General features: G+C 33.3%; 1 protein-coding gene across 1 annotated transcript in view; it reads right to left on the bottom strand.

The window, feature by feature from the left end:
- NBEA (neurobeachin) overlaps positions 1-27867 on the bottom strand; it is a 719303-nt gene that overhangs the window by 580847 nt on the left and 110589 nt on the right. The window contains exons 9-10 of the mRNA XM_003800132.3: positions 22672-22869; positions 21814-21947 (exon numbers count right to left, since the gene is read on the bottom strand). Of these exons, the coding sequence (XP_003800180.1) occupies positions 21814-21947; positions 22672-22869 (332 nt within the window). The remainder of the gene's footprint in view (positions 1-21813; positions 21948-22671; positions 22870-27867) is intronic.

A 27867-nucleotide genomic window follows, 5' to 3' on the forward strand; every position in this document is an offset into this window, starting at 1 on the left:
AAACCACAAATTTCTAAATATATTGTAAATGCAAAAGTACTGATTCTCTCAAGTAATTAAGAAAATATGATAATGAGGAAAATTTTAAAATTATTAAGCCCAAAAGGAATCTGAAGTTATTGCAAGTCTCTGAATTTTTTCCACTTCTTTTGCTTTAATAAGATTGACAAATAATATAATTCTCTAATAATGTGGCTATTGTTGTTCAAATCAGAAGTGGTCTCATAACAAGAACCAATAGCAAGATTACCATTATCATTATTATAAAAATAAACAGTTTAGTAAATTACATCAGATCCGCTAGAAAAAAATATAGTATCTGGTACTTCATTACAGGAAATTAAAATTCAATTTTATTAACTGGCCCTATAGCCTTAAACAACAACAACAAAAATGTAAACTAGTATCACAAATCAATGATATTCTTTTATCTTCTCCATAATTCAAAGATAGACATTATAAGAAAAACACAACAACCAAGGAATCCCTTGGGATTTTTTTTTTTTTTAAGGTTTCTTCTATAGGGAGGAATCTATGAAGCAATGTAGTCCATTTTAAATGAATTGAATTGATATCAATAGTCAAGGCCACTTCACAAAGAACTACTTCAGTACTATATTACGTATAACATTTCTGCCTACATGTTTAAAAAGAATAAAGGACACTATGCATAGAGATCATACAACTTCCTGATCTGTGGAATTCTTACCTATACCTGAGTTACTGATTTAGGAGGAAAGTGAGTTCCTGAACATCAACACTGCCAAAAAGAAAAACTAGAAATGCTTCACAGTGGTCCCTACGGCCCATAAGAAAAAAGGCAAAAAAGGACTTCCTACAATAAAACACCCCCCTATCTAGAACCATGTAAAATTTTAAGGATGCCATGGATTTTCACATTTTTTATGTCAAAAGAACTGCTGATTCTCAAACATCTAATGAATAAACCGGGACCTCTAAACACAATAAAGTTCCATTACAAAAACAGAAATATTAGTGTCATTATTATTATTCCAAAATCTTAACACATGACTATACTATCGATGGAATGTTAATTTCACTTCAATATTAACCATGACACCAATAAAAAATGTCAAATGCATTCACTAAGAAAAGTATTTTCAATGTATACCTAAATCCTAATGCAATACTACATCTTTTCAAAAGTAAATCTTTAAAATAAGGTATATTTGACATGGTGGACGTAATAGTAAATAGATGGCCATCTTCGAAGAGGTACATTTTCAAACATAATTTAACAAACTTACCAGTAACTAAAATGCATCGGATTTGCTGCAGGGCTCACAATAAACTTGCAAAATTCTTTGTACTGCCATACAAAATTTCTCTCCATTCTTGCCTATTTCCAACTCCCCTAGATACAAAGGCAAATATAAAGGATACTTCAGCCCATTCCTATATCTCCTACATACCACTTCCTGTCTAGAACACATCAGTTCATCTGTAGGGAATCTAAATATATACTGTAGGATAAACCAAAAGGCAAGTATGTGTGTCAGCCAAAACTAACATACACAACATAGACTATTCTCTTGAAAAGTATAGCAATACGTAAGATAGATTTTCAAAGAAACATTTTACTTGACAGACAAAAAGTGTACTGATTATTACACCATGATATATGATTGCTAAACTTTTCAATAGACAGTACTATATATAGCATATACTATATGTAGCAATTCTACTTCAGGAATGATTAAGGGTTTTTATTCTTGTCTCCTTTTAAGTAAAATGATGCTAATAATCTGTTGTGGATTTTTTTTCCCTTAAAAATAATTACCATCTTTGAATGTTTCAATTAAGAATATTTATTTCAAGTATCAGATATTAAAGGATAAAATGTTGGGGGGACAATAAAAGAAATAGTGTAATAATGCCTCTAATAACGTATTTATTATTTCTCTAGAGCTTTCTGGTCCATATTATTAAAGAATACCACAACGGTTTGACCCACAAATACCTGAGAATATTTAGTAACTATATGTAAACATAACTAATATATTTATAATGAAAATACATATACTACATTTAAATTCCTTTAAAATTTATATAAAAATAGATTTTGACTTGATTTTATATAGACTTGTCCACTGTGTTTTTATTTAATTTCTTAAATAACTATGGTAGGTAACTGATAATATGATTCAAAAAGTTTTATTATATTTACAATACTTTTATTATTTAGAGACAATATTTAATAAAGATACATCTAGTTGGTAACTGAAATGATTAAGAACTTAAGCTCAATTCAAAGGCAGATCTTAGAAAACAGAAACTGGCTATTCAATTTGCTTTGTGCTGACATAAGCAAAATTTCAGCAACTAGATTGTCATTTTTTTAAAAAAATCTTTTTATTAAGAAGAATGGGACTAACTTATGTAAAAAGTAAAGATTTCCCCTAAGATCTGACACATCGCCCCCCTTTTAAAAGGATGATTTTGATCTCTTGAGAAACAATACAGGCAAAGTAAGTAATAGATCAAATTTATATAAGATTTAAAGTACACTAAGGGTGAAAAATCTTTTCATATTTTTGGAAGATTTCATCTCTTAAGCAGCCTAATATAGTACCAAGATACACTGAAATCTTTCAAAAGGTGATTAAAATTCTGTTAAGTATCTAATATCATAGTTTCTATATCATTTCTCTCACTGCATTACTCTTTCTAGATGAGAGTGATCATAGCAGAAATAAAACTGTAAATGAAATCAACTCCAGTCCACAATCAAGATAATCCAGTAACACAAAAATGTTTCATAGTAAAGTCAGAAGAGTTAACTTCCTTTACAGTTCAACATTAGAGAAGTCTAAATCAGAAGTTTCTAACTCCAGGTACATTTAGTGATCACTTTTAGGCAATACACTCATAAAAACATGATCTCAAAGAAGACCACTGTGTATGTAGGAGATGAATCCTGACACACACACTGGCACATTCATCAAAGCAGACGTCAACTGCATCCGCATGCCAAAGTAAGCAAAATACATTCATCTGCAGAGTAAAATAAGGAAAATCGTGAAATGTAAGACAGCAAAATGTAAGGACAGATGGAATACAAAGGGCAGCACATGAAATCACTAAGCCTGCCCCTCTCTGTGAAGTCTCTCCTCAGTAATTCCTACATTTTCTTTAGTCTGATAAAAAGGTAGGCAGCAGGCAGTCTTAGAACAATTTGCTACCAATGGCATAGATATTTAAGATATTCTTGAGAGGCTCTATTAAAAGTTAGGCTATTAAATATTTATAACTTTGTCTTGGCAGAAATTTTAATTTTATGTTTCATCAGCCTGTTTTATTACTGACAAATAGAGCAAAAAAAATCAAAGTCTAAACACTACAGATTGAAATGTGTCAACGTGTCTTACGAAGGAAACAATATTTAAAAATTTGCAAAGGAATTCATTCTAAATCTGTGATGTAGCATTATATATTCGTATTTACACTACGTAACTTATATAGTTTGAGAACAAAACAGCCTTTTTATAAGTTCCTCTTATATATTTACTAAAACTACTCTATTTAAAAACTTCAAATGTAAAAACTCAACTGTATTACAGTTTATGTCCAACCTTTAATATACCACGCTTACAGTGCACTAAATGTCCTAGTCACTAAATTATGAAAATTTCCTGGACATTTTACAAGTGGCTGTCACCACTATAGTAAACATGGATATATGAATGCCTTAGAAATTTAATTACTTAACTTCCCAACACCTTAGGAGAAGGTAGGAAGTTTTAAATTGGAAAGAAAACAAACAAAAATTTAAGTTATAATTATACATGGTGATCTTAACTATTTATGCATACTAATGTCCTTCAAGATCAAATCATGCCACAGGAGTAGGGCCAAATGCCCCATCATTCATCCTGGTGCTGTCTCTCTAAATCCAGCCACATTTTAGTCTATTTAACAGAAAGAAAATTAACAATATATTCTAGAAGTGCTGAAATTAGCAGCAAGAAAAGAAAATAAAAACAGCTGACTACACAGAAAGTGAAAACAAACATTTGATACTTTGGTATTACACATACCTAGGCATTTTCTGTTCATTTTATAGTTAATTTTATTTTTTTAAATGATCATGCAGTAAAATGGATTTGTTTCATTCTTTTTTTGTCTGGTGTAGCATTGTAAGAATATTAACAGATATATAGATTTATAAACCCACAATCAAAATACAGACCAGTTCCATTACACTCAAAACTCACCCAGTGCTACCCCATTAGCCCTTTATAGTGACACCTTCTCAACATCCATAATGTCTAGTAACTACACGTATCTCTTCCCTAACTTTATAGTTTTGACTTTTTGAGAATGTGATATGAATAGAATCAGACAGTGCATAACCTTCTGAGTTTCCCTTCCTAACCTCAGCATATCACCTTTGAACTTTTCATCCCAGTAAGTCAAGAATTCATTCCTTTTAATTGTTGAGTAGTATTTCATTGTATGAATGTTACGTATCAGGATTTGTGTATCCATTCATCTATAAAGGGTAGTTAAGGTACAGTATAGGTCCTGTAATAGGGCTACTATAAACATACACACAGAGTGTTTGTGTGAACAAAGTTTTCACACATTTCTCATAAATAAATACACAAGAGGAGAAAGGCTAAATCATACATCAATTATGTTTAACTTTATAATAAATTGCCAAACTCTATTCAAGAGGAGCTGCACCAGTTGGCAATCCCACTGATCATGTGTTCCAGTTGCTCCACACATCACTGCCAATATTTGCCACCACAGTTACTTTTGACTCTGGCTGTTCTACGAGGTATTCAGTGGCATCTCACAGACTTTTTAATACACATTTCTTTACTGGCTAACGATGTTGAACATCTTTTCCTGACCTATTTTGACATCCGTATATTCTCTTTGGTGAAGTGTCTGTTCAACTCTTTTGTTGCATTTTTGTCTTACTATTGAATGTTGAGAGTCCTTTATATACTCTTGGCATAAATCCTTGTCACGTAAGTGATTTGCCATTATTATCCTCCAGTTTGTACCTGTGTCTTTTCATTGCATCTTTACAAAGCAAAAATTTTTAACTCTGATAAAGTCAAAACCAAATCTATCCATTTTTTCTCTTATGAATCCCACTTTCAGAGTCATATATAAGAATGCTTTGCCTGCCTTGGTCATATAAAATTCTACCCTGTTTCCTCTCTAAGTTTTACAGTTTCATATTTTATATTTAGGCTTTATTTTTTATGTTTACTTTACATAAAGCATGAGATTTAGGTCAGACCTCTTTTTTTGGTACAAGATTATCTTTCCTCCATTAGATTGTAAAAATTAATTATCTACGTATGTATGGGACTACTTCTGGACACTTCTGTCTCACTGATGCGTGTTCACCTCTTTGCTAATGCTGCACCGCTTTTATAGCTTCAATACCTCTACAGTCAGTCTTAAATTCAGCCAAGTAGAATGCTTCAATCTTTATTCAAAATTGTTTGGCTATCATAGTTATGTTGTAATTCCACACAAACTTTAGAAGTATTTTGTTTATATCAATTAACATATTCAGCTAGGATTTTAATTGGTATTATGCTAAATCTGTATCTCAATTTAATGGCATCTTTCCTATGTTGAGTCCACGAATACATGTATAATATAGCACTGTTTCTTTAGGACTTTTGATTTCTTTCACCAGAGATTTAGAGTTCTAAATAGCACACAGGTCCTATCCATGTTTTGTGAAATTTATATCTTAATGTTAATTAATTTTATTGAAGATACTTTTGATGGTACCTTCAAATTTAGTTTCCTATTGCACATTGTTAATAAAGAGAAATATAACTCACTTTTGTTTCAGAGTCTTTGTATCCTGTAACCTTGTTGGCCCATACTTACTAGCTCTAGAATGCTATATGTATGTCAATTCCTTGATAAATTTTGTTTTGAGAAAGGGTCACACTCTACTGCCCAGGCTGGAATGCAGTGACACACATATAGCTCACTACAGCCTGAAATCATGGGCCCAAGCAACCCTCCCACCTCAACCTCCTGAGTAGCTGGGACTACATGTGCACTGCTACCACCAGCCAGTTTTTTAAATTATTTGTACAGATAAGATCTTGCTATGTTGCCTAAGCCAGTCTTGAATTCCTGGCCTCAAGCATTCCTCTGGACAGGTCTTCCCAAATTGCTAGGATTATAGGTGTGAGACATCACACCTGGCCTGATGATTTTTATGTAGATAATCACATCATCTGTGAAAAGGGATAGTTCTATTTTCCCCTTCCCATCCCAATGACTTTTATTTCTTTTTCTTATCTTGTATTGGCTACAACCTCTAATTTGGATTAAATTCACACACATGTTAAGTATTCATGCACATGTTAAGTAAATCTGAGTTTGTAACAAAATTTTATAAGGTTTCTCTCCCGTATTCTTCCCTTTCCATGGTATCCCCAATACTTTCCAGTTCTGGAGCTCTTCTTTTCAGTTCTCCTGTCCCAAAACTTCAGTTTCCTCACTCTTCTGTGCACTTTTATAACTGGGTCTACCAGCAAGGAAAGAGAATGCTTAAAAATAAGAATCGGTGTTTGGGCCAGACGCAGTGGCTCACACCTGTAATCCCAGCTCTCTGGGAGGCTGAGGTGGGTAGACTGCTTGAACTGAGGAGTTTGAGACCACCCTGAGCAAGAGCAAGACCCTGTCTCGATGAAAAACAGAAAAACTACCTGGGCATTGTAACTGGTACCGATAGTCCCTGCTACTGGCAAGGCTGAGCCAGAAAGATCGCTTGAGCCCAAGAGTTTGAGGTTGCTGTGAGCTACGATGACACTGTACTCTAGCCAGGGTGACAGAATGAGACTCTATCTCCAAAAGTAATAATGGTTATAATAATGCAAGGTGTTTGTCCCACCTTCCTGGGGCCTCAGCCCCTCTGGTAAAAGGAATCTCATGGAAAGGGAAGAATATAAGAAAGAAATCTCGTAAATTTTTTTATGAACTCAGCCTTACTTAACTGGTGCATATGGGGATTTAATCCAAATTAGAAACTGAAGCCAGTACAAGATAGGCTCCCATTGTGGAACGATTACATTAGGGCTGGAACATGAGAAAACAGGGTGAGGAAAAGAAAAATTAACAAGGGATTAAAATGCACTAGGACTAGAGGTTTCTCTCAGAGCTCTCTCCCTGTACCTTGGTGCTCAGTATCAGGCTTCCAGGGCATTTACTTTATATTGGGAGATATGTGAGGAGCAAAAAATACAGTGAACTTATCACCAGTTCAAAGAAACTGTGAATTTTGCTCTTCTTCCCCAATCACCTGCTACCATTTACTTTTCAAAGAAATGGCTGCTCTAACAGGGTTCTCAAACTTTTTAAACAGGGGGCCAGTTCACTGTCCCTCAGACCATTGGAGGGAGATGAGTCAGCTCTAAGCAGGACAGACAGGGGCGGCAAAAACAGCCGTCGGGCCGGATAAATCTCCTAGGTGGACCACATGTGGCCCGTGGGCCAGAGTTTGAGGACACCTGGATTAGGAGAAACAGGTGTAGTGCACTCACTCCATCCTAACCAGAACTGGAACTGGGGTTTTATTATTATTGACTTATGTGAAGTCCCAAACTAAGATGATCCCCCAAAATCCTTCTGCGTTCCCTACCTTTTGATCTCAACATGCTAATGAGACAGACTTATTCAATATGCAAATAGAGTAACACCAGTTCAAGTCAGGTTTTATAGCACTACGTCACCACTTCCCCAAAGACCATCTCATCCTGTCACAACCAAGAACTATAATTCTAAGAACCCCTACAAACCATTAATTTACCAACTAAGAAAGCAAGTATGCTGGAGAAGATCTTAGTTATTAACAATTTCCATGTCATATTTCTCCTTGTGGCATATACAGAAGACTACACTTTCCTAGCCCCTTTTGTGAGTAACTCAACAAAATGATAACAGAAGTCTCTTGTGTATTATAAAGTGAAAAGCCCAGGTATAATTCTTCAGTCTGTATCTTCTGCTCCTACAATGAGCACTGTCCATTCTGAAATAGGAGGGTGGAATACCAAACATTAGATGCCTGAGTAAACTATACTTGGTCACGTGAGCAATACATAAACCTTTATTGTATCAAACCACTAAGATTTCAGAATCAATTTGATATGCATATCATGTAGCCTACCCTGACTAATGTAACCAAACTTTAACAAAAACCCATATACTAGTATATATTTCAACATTTTGTTCCACTATACTGTCCTCACAATTCTAACATCTAATTTTATTTATCTTTCATTATACACACCAAATGCTTCAGTTTGCTTGACCCAAAATACACTGGAAACATCAAATTTTTACTAAGTTCTGTAAGAACAACACCCTGCATTTTCCTGAGTAGAAGCTATCCATCATGGCCTCAGACCAAACAATTTGGCAAATCCACACACTCATTCATGACTGGCAGTGGCTGATTATGGAAACCAGGCCATAGCAACTGGATGGCTGTCACCACAGAACCAGAAAACTAAAAGCCTTACCACTCCCCCAAAACAAGGTTTGTCCAAATTTCCTGTGTTCAGTTTTCCCAATTATATTAAACCTCTAACCTTATTTTGCCTTATGAAGTGAGAAATTATTTAGAGCATACTAAGGAAGATTCACAAGAACAAGTAACACCCAACTGCTTACTACAGGTTTCCCCTCAATTTCATAGCAACTTATCTGCCTCTCTCGGTCGCTCTGGCTGCAATAGAGATGGAAAATTCTTCAAACTCCCTGTTAGATTCTTGTCTATTAATCATTATGTTAAGTGAAACCTCAGTACTTATCCTAAAGACCAAAGTAATGTACTTTTCTAATGCCTGACAAATATAAAGCCTTATGCTTCTCTGGATTATATGACTCTTAGTCCCCCATATCAACCCCTTCATTCCAAATTCCAACTATAAAAACACTGACCACTTGTTGAAAACCAGAACCATTTAATAAACATCCCATTTCAAAATCTTCTTTTATCTCCAAAATAAATGAATTAATGTCCACAAGATTCTGTGGCTACACTGTTGGAAAGTCATATTTTGACTTCTGAATTTTCTGATCAGGTGTCTCAGTTGATGCTTGTTCTCTAGCACATACTCTTCATTTTTAATGAATGTCTGACAAATACCGTGACTCCTCTTCACGCTCTGAAGCTATTCATGAGTTCCTTGGGTCTACTGAAACTGACATATTATTTTAATGCTATTTTATGACTCACATCATTTGCAGCCTCCTTCTGCTGGTGTTATTACATTCATTGCTAAGCAAAAGCCATTGGATGATGTTCCTTGTATTGCATACTCCAGCCAAAGCAGTATCACCTCCACTTCCAAATTTATAACCTTATTTTTGTGCTGACTAGCCTTCTTCAGAAGTACACTCTAAAATTTCCTGATTCCTGGTTCCTCAGGTACCAACTTGGGATGAAATATTTTTAATAAATATTTAATTTTTAAAAATACTCTTGAAACAAATACTGTGATACTCCATAAATTTCTATTAGATAACAAAAAATATCTTCTTTCTTACTTTGTACACCAGTTGGCATAAGAAGTAACAAAAAGTCACACAAAAAGAAAAACATATTGGAATACTCAAATTTTGTTCTCAAATGCCTCATGCATGCTGTGATTCCTGCCATATTTGCCCTATGTACAATGGAGGCCAACACGTGAAAAGGGAAGCTTACCCGTCTTTCCAAAAACCATGAATAAAATTCAGACTGAATTTATTTCCATGAAGAAATGTTCAAAAAATAATGTATGTATGTATGTATGTTCTCAAAACAGTTAAATCTATCCATGAGCAAAAGCTGCTGGTACTATTCATCTCTCTTGCTCATTAATATCCAATTGTTGGTTTTTTTCATGTTGATTAATTTGAGTTGTTTGTAGATCCTAGTTATTAAGCTTTTGTCCAATTCAAACTATGCAAATATTCTTTCCCATTGTATAGGTTATCTATTTGCTTTGGTTCTTGCCTCCTTAGCTGTACAGAAGCTTTTCAGTTTAATTAAGTCCTGAATAGAACCTTCTCTAAAAAAGACAGACAAATGGCCAACAAACATATGAAAAGATGCTCATTGTCCCTAATTATTAGAGAAATGCAAATCAAAGCCACCCTGAAATATCATCTAACCCCAGCAAGAATGGCCCACATCACAAAACCTTAAAACTGCAAATGCTAGTGTGGATGGGGAGAGAAGGCAACACTTTTACACTGCCAACTAATACAACTTTTTTGGAAGGAAGTATGGAGAACCCTCAAAGAACTCAAATTAGACCTCCCATTTGATCTTATGATCCCATTACCGGGCATTCTACCCAGAAGAAAAAAAATCCTTTTATCATAAGGATACTTACACTAGACTGTTTATCACAGCTCAATTTACAATCCCCAAAATGTGGAAATAGCCTAAACTCCCACTGACCCAGGAATGGATTAACAAGCTGTGGTGTATGTATACCATGGAATACTATTCAGCCATTAAAAGTGATGGACAAAGTGGACATCTTTTTTATTAACCTGGATGGAAGTGGAATACATTATTCTTAGTAAAGCATCTCTAGATGGATAAGCAAGAATCCTATGTACTCACTTCTGATATAAGGACAATTAATGACCTAGTACATGGTGTGGGGTGGGGGAAGGGGTGATCAGAGAGAGGGAAGGAGGGAGGGAGGTGGGTCACAGTGTGTGACGCACCTTTTGGGGACAGGACACAATTGTAAGAGGGACTTTAGCTAAAAAATGCAATCAATGTAACCTGGTTCTTTGTATCCTCAATGAATCCACAACAATTAAAAAAAAAAAAAAGTCAGTAGATCGGAAAAAAAAAAAAACAACCGCTGGTGGATATTTTTAATACCCAGATTCAGAGCACCCTTGCCCATTAATAATGACAAATTTGAAAGGAAGTATCTAAAGCAAATCAAATTCAACAATATTTTCACCAAAAATATCATAGAAAATGCCAAAATAGAATTCAAAAATAATAAATACCTGGAATTTGTATAAAAATTAGACTCTGGCAGATACTTATAACTCCAATTAGATATACAGCCACCAAAAAAGTAAGACTCCTGTTATTTCCCCAATGAATTATTGACGGCTAGGCACATGAGACTTCTTTCTATGTCTCCAGCAGTAATACATATTCCAAGACATTTATGTATATATACTTCATTCAACATTTTAAATCATAAATTAACTCTGTCAAGGCAATCTTTTTAAAAGTGTAAGAAGTCCTAGTAGTAAACTTGAATAATAAATGCCAGGGGCTGCATCTTGAAATGGATTTTCAACAAAGTTCTACTGAGACTTGTTGGATGGGAACATACCTGGCCTGACTCCTGCATTAGATACTGAAGGTACCAAGTCCTTTTTCCCATTTAGAACTATAAAAACATACAGCCCCAAATATAAAAATATGTGTGACATGCTTGGTTTACACATTCATTTCACAGGAACTAATCAGTATCACACTTCTTACCTTTGGCTTCCTAATTGATACTCATTTACTAGAACTCCTTATAATCCAAAACCTATTTCATAATCAGGCCTTCAACTACTTTAAAGATATTGTAGCTTGTGTACCTGGCTTTCTGAGTTACATCAAATACCAAAACAGCTTAAAGTTAGCTCGATCCCCATAAAGGACAGTATGTATCCTCTCCCTGACATAAAGATTTTTTCCTTCCAACTGAGACTTATTATGCCCTGCCCTCCAATTTCAGCTTGAGCTTCCTTGTAAGCACTATCTAGAAATTACAGATTGAAAGGCATAGGTTTTGCCTAAGACCACACCTAACCAACCAATCATCATCCCCAATAATGTCAAAATGATGCTATATAGAACTCTGATGTTTCTTGGTCTATAGAAACTTGATGTTTCTTACTAAACACCTATAGGCCAGCAAGGAAGAGACCGCAACGATGTCATCTGAAATAAAATGTATGACAATCAAACTATAAGGGATAAAAACTACTCGCATGTTCTGGATATGGAACTAAATGATTTTTTTAAAGCTTGTATGCCTGATAACTATACTCCCTTGAAAAATAATCTGAAGGTACCTGTTCTGCGTCAGGCAACCACCAAAATGTAGAACTGTACTGTTCTGAAAATTGCACAGGGCAATTAGAAACAAGCATCTCTACCCATACTGTAAGCTACATTCAACATCACTACTATGGAATCTACTTCAGCTTTCCTCCAAAGGATCATCTGATGCTACAGAAAACGTATCATGATAGCCATGTAGCTTGCCCTGACTTTCACTGTAGGAAAAGTATAAAACAACCATGAATGAAGTGAAAATGAGAAGAAGCAAGAGGGGCCCCAAACCAGGAAAGAGGTAAAATGTAGCAAAAATTTTAAAATAGGTTAGTAAAGCCCCCATCTACTTTCTAGATCAGGGGTCCTCAAACTATGACCCGCGGGCCATATACGGCCCACTGAGGACATTTATCTGGCCTGCTGGACGTTTTTGCCGCCACTGCCTGTCCTGCTTAGCAGCTGACTCATCCCCCTCCAACAGTCTAAGGGACAGTGAACTGGCCCCCTGTTTAAAAAGTTTTAGGACCCCTGTTCTAGACAAACTGTAAAAAAAATGGTAGACTACTTTCTATTATTTCTATGCAGTTTAACTACAATTATTTTATTCTAGCCAGTAAACAAGAAATAAGTGTTTTCTTACATTAAAAGATACCATCTATGCATTGTTATATATGAGACAGAATATGCATACTTTATAATACCAAGAAAAACTATAGCAGACTAAAAACTGTGACCTAAAAACTACAGTAGACTAAAAACTGTGACCTATATTCCTTCTCAGGTTTTTTTAAATGAGATACTTTTTCATTAAAGCTTATACATTAGAATTTTCTTTTTTGAGTCAATATGTCAGTTCTTGTCTTTTAACAGTTACTGGTAAAACTAGGTTGTATGGCCTATATTAACTGTTGTTTTATAGTTCTATTTCTCTTCCTGTTTCCTGTATTTTTCTATGTGTATTATGTTTTTTACTTATTACTTTCTCCAGTAAATCCAAAAGAAGAGATATACACTATTATTTTTAATTCAACTAGAAGTTACCTAAAAGATTTAGAAAAATATTCTTTTCTGTTTCCCATACGTGATTTCCTATCAAAATCTTCTGAAATGCTTGTCTAAAATACTGATTTTGGCTATCATCTCTAAATTTTGATAGTACTTCTCTCCCTGTCTGTCTCATGGCATTCTGTTCTTATTTAACAAAGGATAATTTTCTTCTTTCTTTTCACCAAAATTTTCTTCCAAATCCCTCCTAGTGGATAGTTTTTAGAAGTCAGCTTGCCTCCAGTCTTCAAGGTATGGGTTTCTTTCCTGTACACTCTACTACTTTTTCACAGGGAATATGAGAGATTGCATTATTATTCCCCATTATGGGTTTTTTTCATTTCAATAAAAGGTTCTAGTAAACTGGTAAGAATAGCTACTATGCTTGATCTTAGCCGTAGAGAAGCACTCAATAAAAGGTTATAAATCCTTGCCCATTACCAAGAGACTTTACATTCTACCCCCATGTCTGTGAAATATAGTTTCCCATCCACGCCTCTAACCGTAGTTGGTCTTGATTGGTCACTTTTTGCCTAACCGACTGAATATAATCTTCATCTTATTTTAACAGAAGCTACAAGAACTGTTGTATTGGTTGGCTCAGAATTCTGCTCTTCCTCATTGTCACAGCAGAAATATATTCTAGATCAGGGCTACTCCTTCACTCTAGGGCCCAGAATGGGAAGACACAGGGAACAGAACTCCAACCAATTATAAGCAAAATTTAACTTTTATTGTTTTATGAGGTACCAGATGTGAAGTTGTTTGCTACTACTGCTCTAACTAGCAAATGCTGGATAATATAAGTTCTACAATGGTATGATCCTCTGTGCTCATTTTTTTTTTAACTGAAATATTTTACTTATTTTTTTAATTTAATTTGTATTAAATCATAACAATATATATGCAATGTATATATTTGATATATATCAAATGTACAGTGTAATAATTTGCTATACAATGTGGATAAGACACAAATATAGTCTAGCAAGAGGGAGGGAGGGGCGGGCACTTACTAGGAGGAGGGAGAGCATTTGGTGGGATCTCGCCTCACACTCCCAGTTCAAAGGTCCACTTCAAAATAAGTGACGTGACATTATGTTAATCTGTGCTCATTATTAAACAAGCTCAGTAAAAATACGGTATTGGTTAAAGACTACTGGTTGCTTGGTGTACAAACTACCTATGGCTGTTTTTGGCTGTTTTCCACTGTCCCTGTGTGTGACGGCAGACTCTACCACTATGCTGCAGCTAGAAGCCAGCCTTAAGTGCACAGCGACCTTCTCTATAGCCTTTACCCTTTATTTAGCAGACACACACACACACACACACACACAGAGAGAGAGAGAGAGAGAGAGAGAGAGAGAGATTTGGGCCTGAAAAGAAATGGTACTAGAGAAAAGTTATAGGCATGTCCAAAACATTAATAACCTAAAAGGCACTGACTTTGTTCTGAGACAAAGAGAAACCAGTGAATAACCATAGGGGTGAAACACATTCACATTTTAGGAAAGTAACTCTTCTAGCCAATGAAAAATACTAGAAAGGACCAAGACTAATTACTGGATTTATCCTAGCTGAAGTAATTAATGAGAACCCATATTAATGCAGTAATGACATGGACAAAGGAGAAAAGGTAGCTTTGGGGAGTTTAAGAGGTAACATCAATAGCTCAACATAATAGATTATAAGTAAGAAATATAGCAACAGTTAACAAAATATTTTAATAACTCAAAAAGCGAAACAACTGATGAGTTCACTTGAGGTTCTACTGGATGGAGACAATGGGCATCAGTAAAATTAGAAAGGTGAAAGCAATAGAAATGTGCAGTGCAGAAGTTTTTAAGTTTTTATGTGGTTCATGCTGAGTTTGAGATACTTTCCACATAGAAACAGTCCATCAATGTTTGGACATCTAAGCCTATGTAAAAAGCAAGCTGAGAAAAAGGATAGAAGTTGGCATTCTGAGTAATAAGATTATGGACCTAAAAACGTAAGTACTATTACAAATAGAAGCCATTATGATTCCAATTCCAAATTAACCAGAACATCCTGATGAGGCTTTATTAATAATTTTCTTAAATATTTCATCCATTGCTCATCATGGTTATCACATTCATCCCTGGTAGAAAAGGGAAGCTAAATACTCCTCTGAGTGTTAGTGTTCATTACCGCCCCTTTCAGTTGGAAACATTCTGGTTTTCTAAGGGAATTATGAATAGTCAGGCATGTACCAATATTCTTTATAAGGAAAATACTTATTTTAGTTCTTGACTGATATAATTACACTCCATGATAGTCATAAATCAAAATAAATGAAATAATTTACCTTACTTGTTTTAAAATGAAATATCAGACAGAAAATTTAAAAGAAATTAAAGCTATGACATAAGTGATATAGCAATACCTTCTATAACAAGATACAGAATTGAATTATTGGAAGAGGGTGTGAAATGCAAGCTAAAGGAAAGTTAAGGTAACAGGTTCAGGGAAGATGTGTCCATGGTTGCCAACATTTCTGCAAAGAATAATTTATAATTAATCTAATTGCCAAAAAGGGATCCTTTCTTTTTTCTGGTATACGCAGCTTGTATGGGATCAAAGATAAAGCAGAAAACTTGTATTGGGGAAGAGGAAAATTTAAAGAACAAAATCAAGTGTTGAAAACAATATAGGGTAAACAGTACTAAAAATTGAAGTCACTAAACTTAAAGACTTTTTATGAAAAAATTACTGTAGGAAAACAACCACATATTTAAAAAACATTTTAAGTAGACTACAGAAAAACAGCATTTTTGGTAAGTAAATAAATTATAAGCCATTACTCTGGAAGAAAAAGAAGTCTCTCTTTTTGCTAACAGGTGACAACCTCATTAAGTTGCTAGATGTGCTATATAAGCTTTATTATTAGATTTTTTTCTGTGAAGACTCCATTTGATAAAAAAGAACTATCTGAAAAAAAGAGAAAGCTATTTGAACATTACAATTTTCCTGTGTTTCATGCAGAATACTCAATGTATTTTATTTTTTCTTCTTTACAAATTAGTTTACATGATAAATTCAATATAAGTTCCAATTTACTCTAGGTAAATCTCACTAAGTTACTTGGGTTTTTTTTCCCCCTGTAATAATAGTAGTGCATTACAGCAAGTGTATTTTTAGTGTCTGTGTTTCACTTCAAAAATGTTTTCATTACCAAAATGTAAAAGTTTTTGTAAACTTTTTAAAAAAGTAAACAAACATAAAGAAATGTTATGTATGAATTTTCTCTGAAAGAACACAAAGAAAAAATGTAACTGGATAAGCTATAGGTTGATCAATAAATTCTAAATGCTTTTTAAGTAGGTAATAAAATAGGCACTTGTTCCTAAATTAAATATCAAGAAACATGGTTATAAAAAGGATTTTTATGTCAGTTCTAAGTGTTGGGGGAAATTTGGTTAAAGTAGTTAATTTTCCAGGTAATTCTGGTGCTTTACATATGATAATAGTGATAATCAGGATATTGCTATAAAATATTTAATTTTTAAGGTTTTTTAAATTATGGGAGGTAACTGTAAAATCTAAATTAATGACTTGGAATAGCTTTAGTTTACAAGATAATTAAAAAAAATAAATTGTGATTTAAGTTCATGTAACAAATTAACGAGTCGTAAACATTCACCTTACAAGAGGATTCTTTATAAAGTCACTGAAATAAATGCTTTATGAAATTCTCAAGTGCCATCAATAGTCTACCAAACAACCTGTCTCTATTATAATTAAAACAAAAAGTTTACTTTTCCTAGAAAATATTTATATACTAAAAATAATTCATTTAAATATCACTTGCAATTGAATTTGTAAAATTAGCAGTTTATAATAACACTAAAAAAATTTTAGTAATAAAATAATTGCATCCCATCAGTAGACTATCTAGTCCTCTGAGGAAAGTAGAAAGAAAATTCGTTAAATGCCAACTATGTACCAGACACTTATCATAGATACTTTACATGTACTTATTTTAATTCATATTAAAATCAGACAAGGTTGGCATTATGAAAAGCATTCCACAGATGGAAAAGTGATTCTGAAAGTAATCCATAGATCACTTTAGACCTTTGTTTACAGAGTGTGGGATGTGGAGACAGGCTTTCAGGATTAGAACCCTGGTTCTTCTACTTATTAAGCTCCTGTGACCTTTCGCAAGATGAACAAGATAAGGAGATCTGCTGCACCACGTTAGGAGTCTAGGTAATAAAATTACACTGTCTTTGGGATTCATGCTAAATCAATTTAGCTCTTCTATCTCCCCTCCAAGAATAGGCATAAAACTATATGAGTGACAGATTTGTTCATTTAAATTTACCTCACCAGATAGTAACATTTTTACTATCTATATAAATCCTGTAACATCATGCTCTACACCTTAAATATGCACAATAAAATTCCGATACTTTTAAAAATGTAAACAGCATAGAAATACTATATGCTACCAATACACACCCACTAACATTCCTATTACTTAAGATCAGACAGTACATAACAGAACAAGGGCTTGAGCTCAAATCTCTCTTGATACCAAAAGAACACGGGCTCTAATGAAAACCCTTAGTATACTTTGAATTGTTTGATATACAAAACTCAATTTATACCTTGTTCCAGAAAACACAGATTTTTTCAATGCTGAGTTCTCTTAAGACACACAATGTAGAAGGTTTTGTTTTGTATCACCCACTAAATTACCTATGTTCTTTTTAAAGAAGCCCAATGTAAAAAGGATATATTGTTTGCAGTAGTAAGTGTATATAACTATTGGATTCAAAGGAAAAGAAAAATTGTACTCATGGAGTCATTCGTAGACAAAATAAAAAATAATCCTATCACTTGGAATATCACTTGGTTGGAGTTATATTTTTTGAATTAATTTAGTAATCATCCACTTACTTTGTAGTCATTAAATGAATATCAAATGTCCAGTGAAAGGCTATTTGTCTGGTTATTGCTTTAAATCTTCAGGAAATTATATGACATTGACTAGTCCAATATAAATAACATTTGTTCCCAAGGAATGACCAAACACCCAAACAGCCTTGCTCACTGGAGAAAATCACTCAAGGTGATTGAGAATAATCATAAAAAGGATGAAACCGCAATGCTAACTATATGTTGGTCCAATTTACTTAGTCCAAAACAGATCACCTCAAAAACACTAAATATGTTATCATAAGCTATTTGACTTGTTTCAATAATATTATCTACTGTTGCTTAATGTTTTGGTAACACGATAAAGGCTAACTATATGTTAAAAGAAAAGGAAAATTCCTGGAGATTGAAATGTTGTAGCTAAGTCCAAAAACCAGCTAAAGAGAAATCCTTCTAAACTCTTCCAGGTTTCCATGAATTGGTACTGACTTCCACATGTGAGGAATACATCCTTCAATTTGAAGCCACTGTATCTAAAAAAAGGAGAGCTGGTTCAAAACCAACTTTCATCATCATAACTGAAATTCAAAATCTAAGTCCTATTTTTAGATACTTGAATAAGTAATTCTCTATTGTAAATGGCATCAATAGAGAAAGAAGTTCACATAATGTAATATGGGCTTTATTACAACAATCTATTTCTCTATGATTGATATTCAGTATTTTTACTACTGTAGGATTAGCGATAACCCAATAAGATCACCTGGCTCACTGTCATCATCACTAAAACCAGAAGGCAATGAGTGCTTAACTATGCATGATTTATAGATTTTATTGCATTTACTCTAAATAATCCAGAAAGATACTATTATTCCAAATTTATAATGGTGGAAACTGAGGCACAAAAAACTAATGACATATACAAAACTGCATTATTCTGACTAGTAAAGTCAGGATTTAAACCTAAGTCTGTCCGACTTGAAAGTCCATACATAACAACTATAAGAAGTAGACTTCATAATAAAGCCAAACCACAAAAATTCTTCGGCTCAAATAAAGATATCTCTGGAGGCCTCAGAAATTAAGGTTGTTCCTTTAATACACAAGGTTTTCATAAAGTTTGTGGGTAATTTAAAGTAGCCAACTACTTGTAGCAATATTAAAATAATATTTTAATTCTAAATTCAGTATATAAATTGAAAACTCATCAAAGTAAGAATGATATAGTAGCAGACTATATCTTGCAGAAATAATAAAAAGTTTCATTAAAAGTGACTATTTAGTAGAGAAAAATGCCTGAAAGACAAAATGCTTCGGCTCAAAACACAGAAGGCAGAGAAGTAACTTATTTTAGAGTTTAGCTCAACTTTACCAACCATTAATTAAAAATTAGACAATATTGTAATTTGTCATATATTTAGTTTTCTAATAGATTACCAAAAGAGTATATTGAATTTTCTCTAGATTTTAAAACTTGATGTTTTTTAAAACTTTAAACACTGATGCTCCCTCATCTGGAACAATTTAATATTGCCTAAACAGAAGCTGATACATCCTATTTCAAGGTCCCATTCATCTATATCAACTGATGATACAGCCACAAAATAAAAAATTCTGTCAAGCCTTACACAGCCAAGAATTTGTAGTCTTCAAATAGAGGGAGAAATCCCATTTAACAATTTGCCGTTAACATTGAAAACTAAAAGACTGTATTACTGATGCATAAATTTTTCTATAATGGTCTCCTGTCAAAATTTTAAATAACGAAAGACTGTATTACTGACATGCACAATTGTCTATCAAAGAGCAAACCTCAGACATGAAATTAAATTAAAGGATAATAGATAAAAATTAAATTAAAAGGTAATAGATAAAAATCCAAAATAGCATATAACTACATTATAGGGTAGCCTGGAAATGACTGTGTATTGCTATCAAAGAGGAGAGTGGTACCTTTATTATTAACATGTTTGCTATTGACTATAAACTAAAAACATATCACTGAAAAAGATAGAATGAGTGATTACAGATAAAAATTAAAATGAATGATATGAGAGAACTAAAAACAGTCAAAATCAAAAAGGGTATGCTAACTCCTCAAACGGTTTTTATCTTCATAATGAATACATACAATTTAAATACCAAAATAGAATATAAATTATATCATAAAATGAGTTTTAAAAACAGAGAGTAAAAAATAACCATACATTTTGGATGAATGGACCAGATAACCTATTAAATATTGTTTTAGCAGTAAGATTTTATCATAACTGTTCAAGACGGTGTAAATTATTATGATAATTTTAGTTATAACATTTCAAACTATATAATCTTCCTAATCTTCTCTTCCCTGGCAACAATGTCTATTTCAGGTTTAAAAAATTATGTAGTTCATATTAATTCATAAGAAACATCTAAATTCCACATAGAGTTTTCTACTGGCTAGTTCATCTGTAAAATCTTTTCATTGTACTTACTAGGTTTTAAATTACTGATCATAGTATGTCTTGGTTCACTTAGATGATAAACAGCAGAACATTTGAATTTAAGTAGAGGATTGGGATTTAAAGTGTGATTTTGCCACTAAGCTGATCTGCCCCGCAATGAGATTATTTAAGATCCCATGGCAAGCTAATATCACAGAGGGCATGACCTCAGAGTTCCTTTTCATTTGAAGGCTTTTTACTTTCAAAATTTCAACCTTTATACTATATTGATATAAAAGAAAGAATGACCCAGGGATGAGAGGTGAACACTGTAAATGTACAGGTCAAATCTATGTTTAGATTTATACTGTACGTAAAGATAGTCCCAATATAGGAACAATAGTTATTATCAGTACTACAATAGAATTGCATTAGTAGCTAATTTAGATAATAAATATGAGAAAACAAAAAACACATACTACATTTCCTTTTACCTTAAATTTTTCTCATACCTTCATTCACTAGTCCTTCCATTAATTTAAAATTGGATAACCCACGAAGGACCTCATATACACATGTACTGTGCACAATAATGAAGCAATCCTAAATTGCTTGAGTAAAGATTGATATTTATTTATATAACTTGCCCATTAATATCCCCAAGTATAGCAATGTACATATTTAAAATAGTTGCTAAAATGCATATTTAACTTCTCATATATGTGATTATAAGATATTAAATCAGAGTATGATGCAAAAGGTATTTTTTGATAAAAATAAGGAAAGCTATAAAAATTTTACATGAAATCAACCTCATTGTAAAATATTTAATTTTTACATAAACATGGATATGACATTGGTTAGATCTGGGTCCTTAAACATAAATTATCTATAAATAAAAGCTGGTGCCAATTAACATTGTGCTAGTCTTACGTCATGATAAAAGCATTAGAAAATAATACCACTCTTTAGGGTATAATGTATATAAGTGTGAAAGTGTTCTTAAATACTATTTTTGTGAATAAATTCTACCCTAGTAATTTTCTTCAATCTGACACAATTTCAATGACATTTTTTCGCAAGTGCATATTATAATCACTATGCTACATTTGGTAAAAATTTTCTATTTATTACCAAGGAAGGCATTCTTTATGGTTTAAGAATTTAAGTGTCAAGGTTTCATTTATTTGTTATAAATATATATCTGCCTTAGTTCTCAAAATATTGTTATTAACACTTCAAGGACAAAACCCAAATACTGTAATATAGTCACACAGTACTGACCATATTAGGCATAGCCTAAGAGCGTAGGAGATAACAGCAATTGCATGCTTAGAGAAAACGTACCAGACAGTTGTTTCCACTTGACTGTCATTGAGCTGCCGATTGTCCAGTTGGGCAAAAAGTGGAAAAAGTACTTGAATCCCTCCAATTGAATGAATTGCACTATGAATTGAATGTGTTACTATAGCTTTCACATCCTGTGTTCAGAAACAAAATTGTTTATTAAACTTCCATAGCATAATTTTTATCACTATTTCCTTGTTTCAAATCTTTATAAGAAAATAAACACAGTTTGATGTGTTTCAATAGCCCTCAATGATATAAATTTCGTAATACATATAAAAAATGGAAGTGAATTTAAAATTCACTTTTAAATTAAGAATATGAAGTTAAAATCAAAAGTTATTTTAAAATAAGAAATACTATTAATGGATTCAAAGATACTCAGGTATTTTTAAGTTAGAGAGTATCATTCTTAAAGCAAAGTTTGTTTTGTTTTTATAACTATTCAGTTAAATCAATCTATTTTATTTTGAAGGATATAAAATATCCAAGATAACAGAAATAATATATATCATACTAAGGAGACAAAGGCCAAGGTATATTGCCACAGAAAAGGCAGAAGGCAAAACTTCCAATTAAGAATGGGAAAACCTTACTTGGGAGGCTGGGGCTAGAGGATCGCTTGAGCCCAGGAATTTGAGGATGCTGTGAGCTAGGACTTACTTCACAGCACTCTACCCAGGGCACAGAGTGAGACTCTGTCTCAAGAAAAAAAACAACAACAAAAGAATGAAAAAACCAAAAGACGAAAAAAAAAATAGGAATTACAGATTTATAGATAAGCAACATTTGATATAGAAAATTAAGTTATTGATAATTTCTGACAAAAACAGGAAAAATAAGCCACTATTGACCCACCTGGAGCATGAGTGCATGTGGGGAATGTACAAAAATGGATGCATTTTCTTTGGGTGATGATTCTAGGCAGAGCTGAGCATCAGTGGCCTTAGCATTATATGTGAAGGCAATACTACTAGCAAGTTTCCCATCATATAGAACCTGTTTATGATGCTCTGCCAAGTGAATATCACTCTCGGATTTAAACTTGAAGGTACTCTGAAAAGAAAAAAAACTAGTGTAAACACTCTATATTAAAAATAACATAGTAAAACTCTGAAGTTTTCAAGCAGACAGACATTTAGAGACTAAACAATCTGCTGTATGCAGTTAGTATCATAGGCTGGTCAGTGGCTTTACGGATTTTCTCACTCCCCTTCTATGAGAGTTAAGATTTATTACGTAGTAAAGATCCTCAGATCTTGGTTTTTATTAAGCTTTTGATTACTGCCAAATTATGTAATAGTAACATAATATAAAGCCAGATATATGATATAATAACAACATAACATAAAGCCAGATGACTGTATATAAGCAGGATTTTACTTGTAGCATAGGTTTAATTTTTCTTGTTAACATTTTCTGAAGTATTTATATACTTAAACAGGACCTGGAACATGAATTACATACAAAAATGACTACTATTTGAAAGTATAAGAACAGTTGATATGCAAAAGTATTTATATCTATCCTAAAAAGCATTATCAACATTATTAAATACCAGTGCTACTCCATAATAATATCACATCACAATATACATAATAAAATCAGAAGAGAATTCCATTAAAACAGGTTATTTCTTTATATAAAAAATAAGATGAACCAGCTGTAACAAGAAAAGTATTTTATAAATGGTTAAATTTGCTTTACAGGTATGAATGTGACAGTGATAAATAATATTTAACCTTTATAACAATCACATGATATCAGTATTGCTATTGTTATTCTAGGTCTTCTGATTTAGAGTAACCAATCAATGGATTAATTGTGAAGTCATGTGAAATCCAATCTTGACTCTATCACTAATTACTTTTTAATGCTTAGGAAATCTGACACAGTTCCAATTTCCTTATTTTAATGCTATAACAACATTAAATCAAATGTTTCAAACTCAAGTTCTTATGGAAGACAGACAGATAGGCACATAAGTAAAGTGGGCTGAGTAAAAACACTCAAAACAAGAAAGTTCATGTCCTGTCTAGAAGTAGCGCCTACTGCTCAGCTCAAGTCAATTATTAACCTATTTTGCCAGTTATTCCACAGTTTTCAAAAGAAACATGAAATCTTAATTTTTCATAAAATCAATAATTTTTAAATTTAATTCAAACATTTTAAAACACTGTGCAGACCAAACATGTCAGTACAATTATCGACATTTTTCTACTTCTGGACTATTCTCTAGACTAGAGAGACTTTCTATTATAAAACTGAATGCAAATCATTAATGATTAGGCAGGTGCCAAGACGAGAACAGCATGAAATAATAAAAATTTGGGCATACTGTTGTCTGTATTTCATTGATTCTTCCTACACTTTTTTTTTTCTGCAGGAGGAGGGTGGTGTAATCACTATGATGCTAAGGAACCCAACACAACAGCTTTCCAAAAATAATAACTGAAATAGAAAACTGCGAAATGTGTTCTAAAACAGTGTAAGTAGCTTTTCCATGACTGCACTTTACCACCGCTGAAATGTTTGTACATCCTATTGTCTGGAACAAAACTTTTGTTTTCAATTGTGTATAGTCTTTAAGTTGAAATTAACAAGGTTGAAAGTTCTCTTGAAAGTTTTAAAAATTTTTTTGGAAATTTAAGACGCTTAATAAAACCTATTCTTATTTGGAAAAAAAAATTCGTCTAAATTTTGTTGAGTCCATGATACAAAGACTATAATGCTACAATTTATGGGAGCAAAACAAGTTCATATTGTATTTAATTAAACCTAACACTTGCAGGCTTTTTAAAATATGCATAAAATAATATAACGACTATAAACATATAATCCACTAAATAGATACTAAAATATTCTTAGCCTTTTTCCATTGGTGATATTAGATTTTTCTGTGTTTTTTAAATTATATAAAGGTATGATAAGCCTTTATATAAATCTCAATATTTATTGCATAATTTCTTTCAGAAGCATTTATAAGAGCACTGTTATAGAAAATGATCTGAACAGCACAGAAATGAAAACGAGTGCTAGGGAAGAGAAGGCGATCAAGGGCATCCACATAGGGTCAGAAGAGATCAAACTTTCACTCTTTGCAGATGATAGGATTGTATATCTGGAAAATACCAAGCAAGCAGTACCTCACAGGAATAAAGTTAGTGTAAATCTTCACTGGGAAAAAAGTTCTCAGCTGATTCTGACAAGTTAAAAAGCATATGGTAAGCTCTAGAGAAATCACTAAAGGAGTAAGTTTTAAAAAGGAAAAAAAATGTTAAAGAAATGAAAGTGTTACATTAGAAAATCATCACTTAGTAAAAAAGTAATCAAGAAATAATAAAGGAGTAAAAAGGACATAAGCCACACAGCTAACAAAAAGTAAAATGATATATAACTCTATATCAATAGAGTTACAGAATGAACAGAATAGACAGAATAAACAAATCAAAGGGCAGAGACTCAGACTGAACAATAAAACAAGATCCAATAATATACTGTCTATAGGAGGCACTTTAGTACAAAGATATAGACTTAATGTAAACAGAATGGGAAAAATATCAAGCAACCACAAGAAAGCTGAAGAGGCTAACAGCAGACAAAATAAACTTTCAAACAAAACATCTCACTAGAAAGTCAAAGGACACTGAATAATTATAAAAGGGCAAAAAAAACCTGAAGAAAGGAAGAGAGAAAGAAACAAGTTAACACTAAGATTCAGAGGCTTCAATACTCAACTTTAAAGAACAGATAGAACATTGAGGCAGAAGATCAACAACAAATAGAAGACGTGAATAGAAACCAAGCAGAACTAACTCACTAACCAACATAGCAGTGTGCACATCCTTCTAAAGTACACAGGAAACATTTTCCTAAATAAACCAATGTTAGGTCCAAAACAAACCTGGATAAATTTACAAGGTTAGATGTAAAACAAAGTATTCTCTGTTACCAATTGGAACAAAATTAGAAACCAATAATGTGAAGGAATTTGGGTAACTCACAATTATCTGAAAATAAACACATTCCTAAATAACTGTTATGCCAAAGAAAAAATTGTCAAAAGGAAGGCTATAAAATATTTTGAGGTGAAATAAAATAAAGGCACAAATACCAAAACAAAAGCAGCTAAGGCACCACTTAGAGGAAAACTTATACCTGTACATATTTGCATTAAAAAAGAAGTCTTCAATTCAAATCAACAACCCACCTTCCAATCCTGGAAAATGAAAAAGAAAACTAAAACTAACATTAAAACAAGCATAAGGAGAAAATAGTGAAATGGAGAATAAGAAAAACAACAGTAAAAACATATTAAAACCAAAATCTGATTCTTTGAAAAGACTAATAAAACTGACAAACCTGTCCTTAGATCAACATAGCAATATTATCTCAATAGATGCAGAAAGGGATCTGACAAAATCTGAGACCCTTTTATGATACAAGTACTCAATAAGACAGTAATAGAATGGAACTTCCTCAGTCCAGTAAAGAGCATCTACTAAAAACTAACAGCTGGCCAGGGACAGTGATTCATGCCTGTCATCCTAGCATTCTGGAAGACTAAACCGGGAAGACTGCTTGAGCTCAGTAAGTTGAGGCCAGCCCGAGGAAGAGTTAGACCCCACCTCTACTAAAAGTCGAAAACCTGGCTGGCATATGCCTGTACTCCTAGCAACTCAAGAATAAGACAATTCTATTCAATAATACTCTGGAGGTGCTAGCTGAGGCAATTTGGTAACAAAAACAAGGAAAAGGTATTGAGATTGTAAAAAAATAAAAGTATCTCTATTCACAAAAGGCACAATCCGATGTATGAAAATCTTATGAATTAACAAGAGAGGCATTAGGATTGATAACCAAGTTCAGCAAGAATGCAGGATATAGAATCTATACACACAAAAATCAACTATATTTCCATGTGCTAGCAAAGAAAAATCTGAACATGAAATTTAAAAAACAATTCCACGTAGAACAGCATCAAAAATAATAAAATAATAAGGAATAAACTTAACAAAATAAGTCTAAGACCAAACCTACAAAACATCTTTAAAAATTTTGAAGACCTAGTAAAGACATCCCATGTTCATGAATTAGAAGAATTAATATTGTTAAGATGGCAATTAACACAGTTAATCTACAGATTCAACATAGTCTATGAAAATCCAGAATTTTGGTACACTTTAAATGAATAAATTACATGTATGTAGATTGTATCTCAGTAAAGCCATTAAAAATATTTTTTAAACAAACAAATAAAGCTTCTTTCCTCTTCTTTTTCCACTTCCTTTCCTGAAAATTCATAAAGTTCCCAAGTAGTACTAGGCAAAGTAGGAGCCACACTAGGGGCAGAAGGAGAAGTTGCAGCAGCCAGAGGATGGCAGAGCCCTCAGCTGAGTGAGAGGTGTATCCATAAGGGGGGCAACATGGCGTCAAAGCCCAGAGAAAGGAGAAGTCTGTTCACCACCAAGCTCGCCAAGTATGGAAGCTGGAGCCTAAGCAGGGAAGGTGGAAATCTCTGCAAAGGGGAGAGAGCCCAAACAGAAGGTGTCACGCGGAAGAGACCCACAGCCTGGAGTGTCAGGAATGAGCAGGATGATGCAGACAATCACACCAGTGTGGGCCACAGGGGCAGAGAAAGGCAATTTCCTGGAGGATGTCTGAGCACCAGCAGGGCTGGAAGGCATCCCAAGAAGAGCTACACAGCTCTGTATGTCAGAATTCTAAGGACCTGATAAGGCACCCACCTGAAGGACAAGGAAGAAGGCTGCACCCTGACGTAAGGTTTATGAGTATGTGGAAGATAAGGAGGACGTCCACACACAAGGCTTCCCTGTGTAGGGGTAAAATCTTTATTTTTTTTTTAGGCAAGCATTTAATAGAGAACATATCATACATACTGTGAAACATAATACATTTATAAACAATTCATTTTAACATGTTTAATGGTAATTTTTTTATTCTTATTGTTGGGGATTCATTGAGGATACAAAGAACCAGGTTACAGATTGCATTTGTTAGGTAATATCCCTCTTTCCATGGGACTGAGAGTAA

This window comes from Otolemur garnettii, unplaced genomic scaffold (assembly GCF_000181295.1).
Source record: "Otolemur garnettii isolate 467f Iridium unplaced genomic scaffold, OtoGar3 scaffold00167, whole genome shotgun sequence".
NCBI classification, from domain to species: domain Eukaryota; kingdom Metazoa; phylum Chordata; class Mammalia; order Primates; family Galagidae; genus Otolemur; species Otolemur garnettii.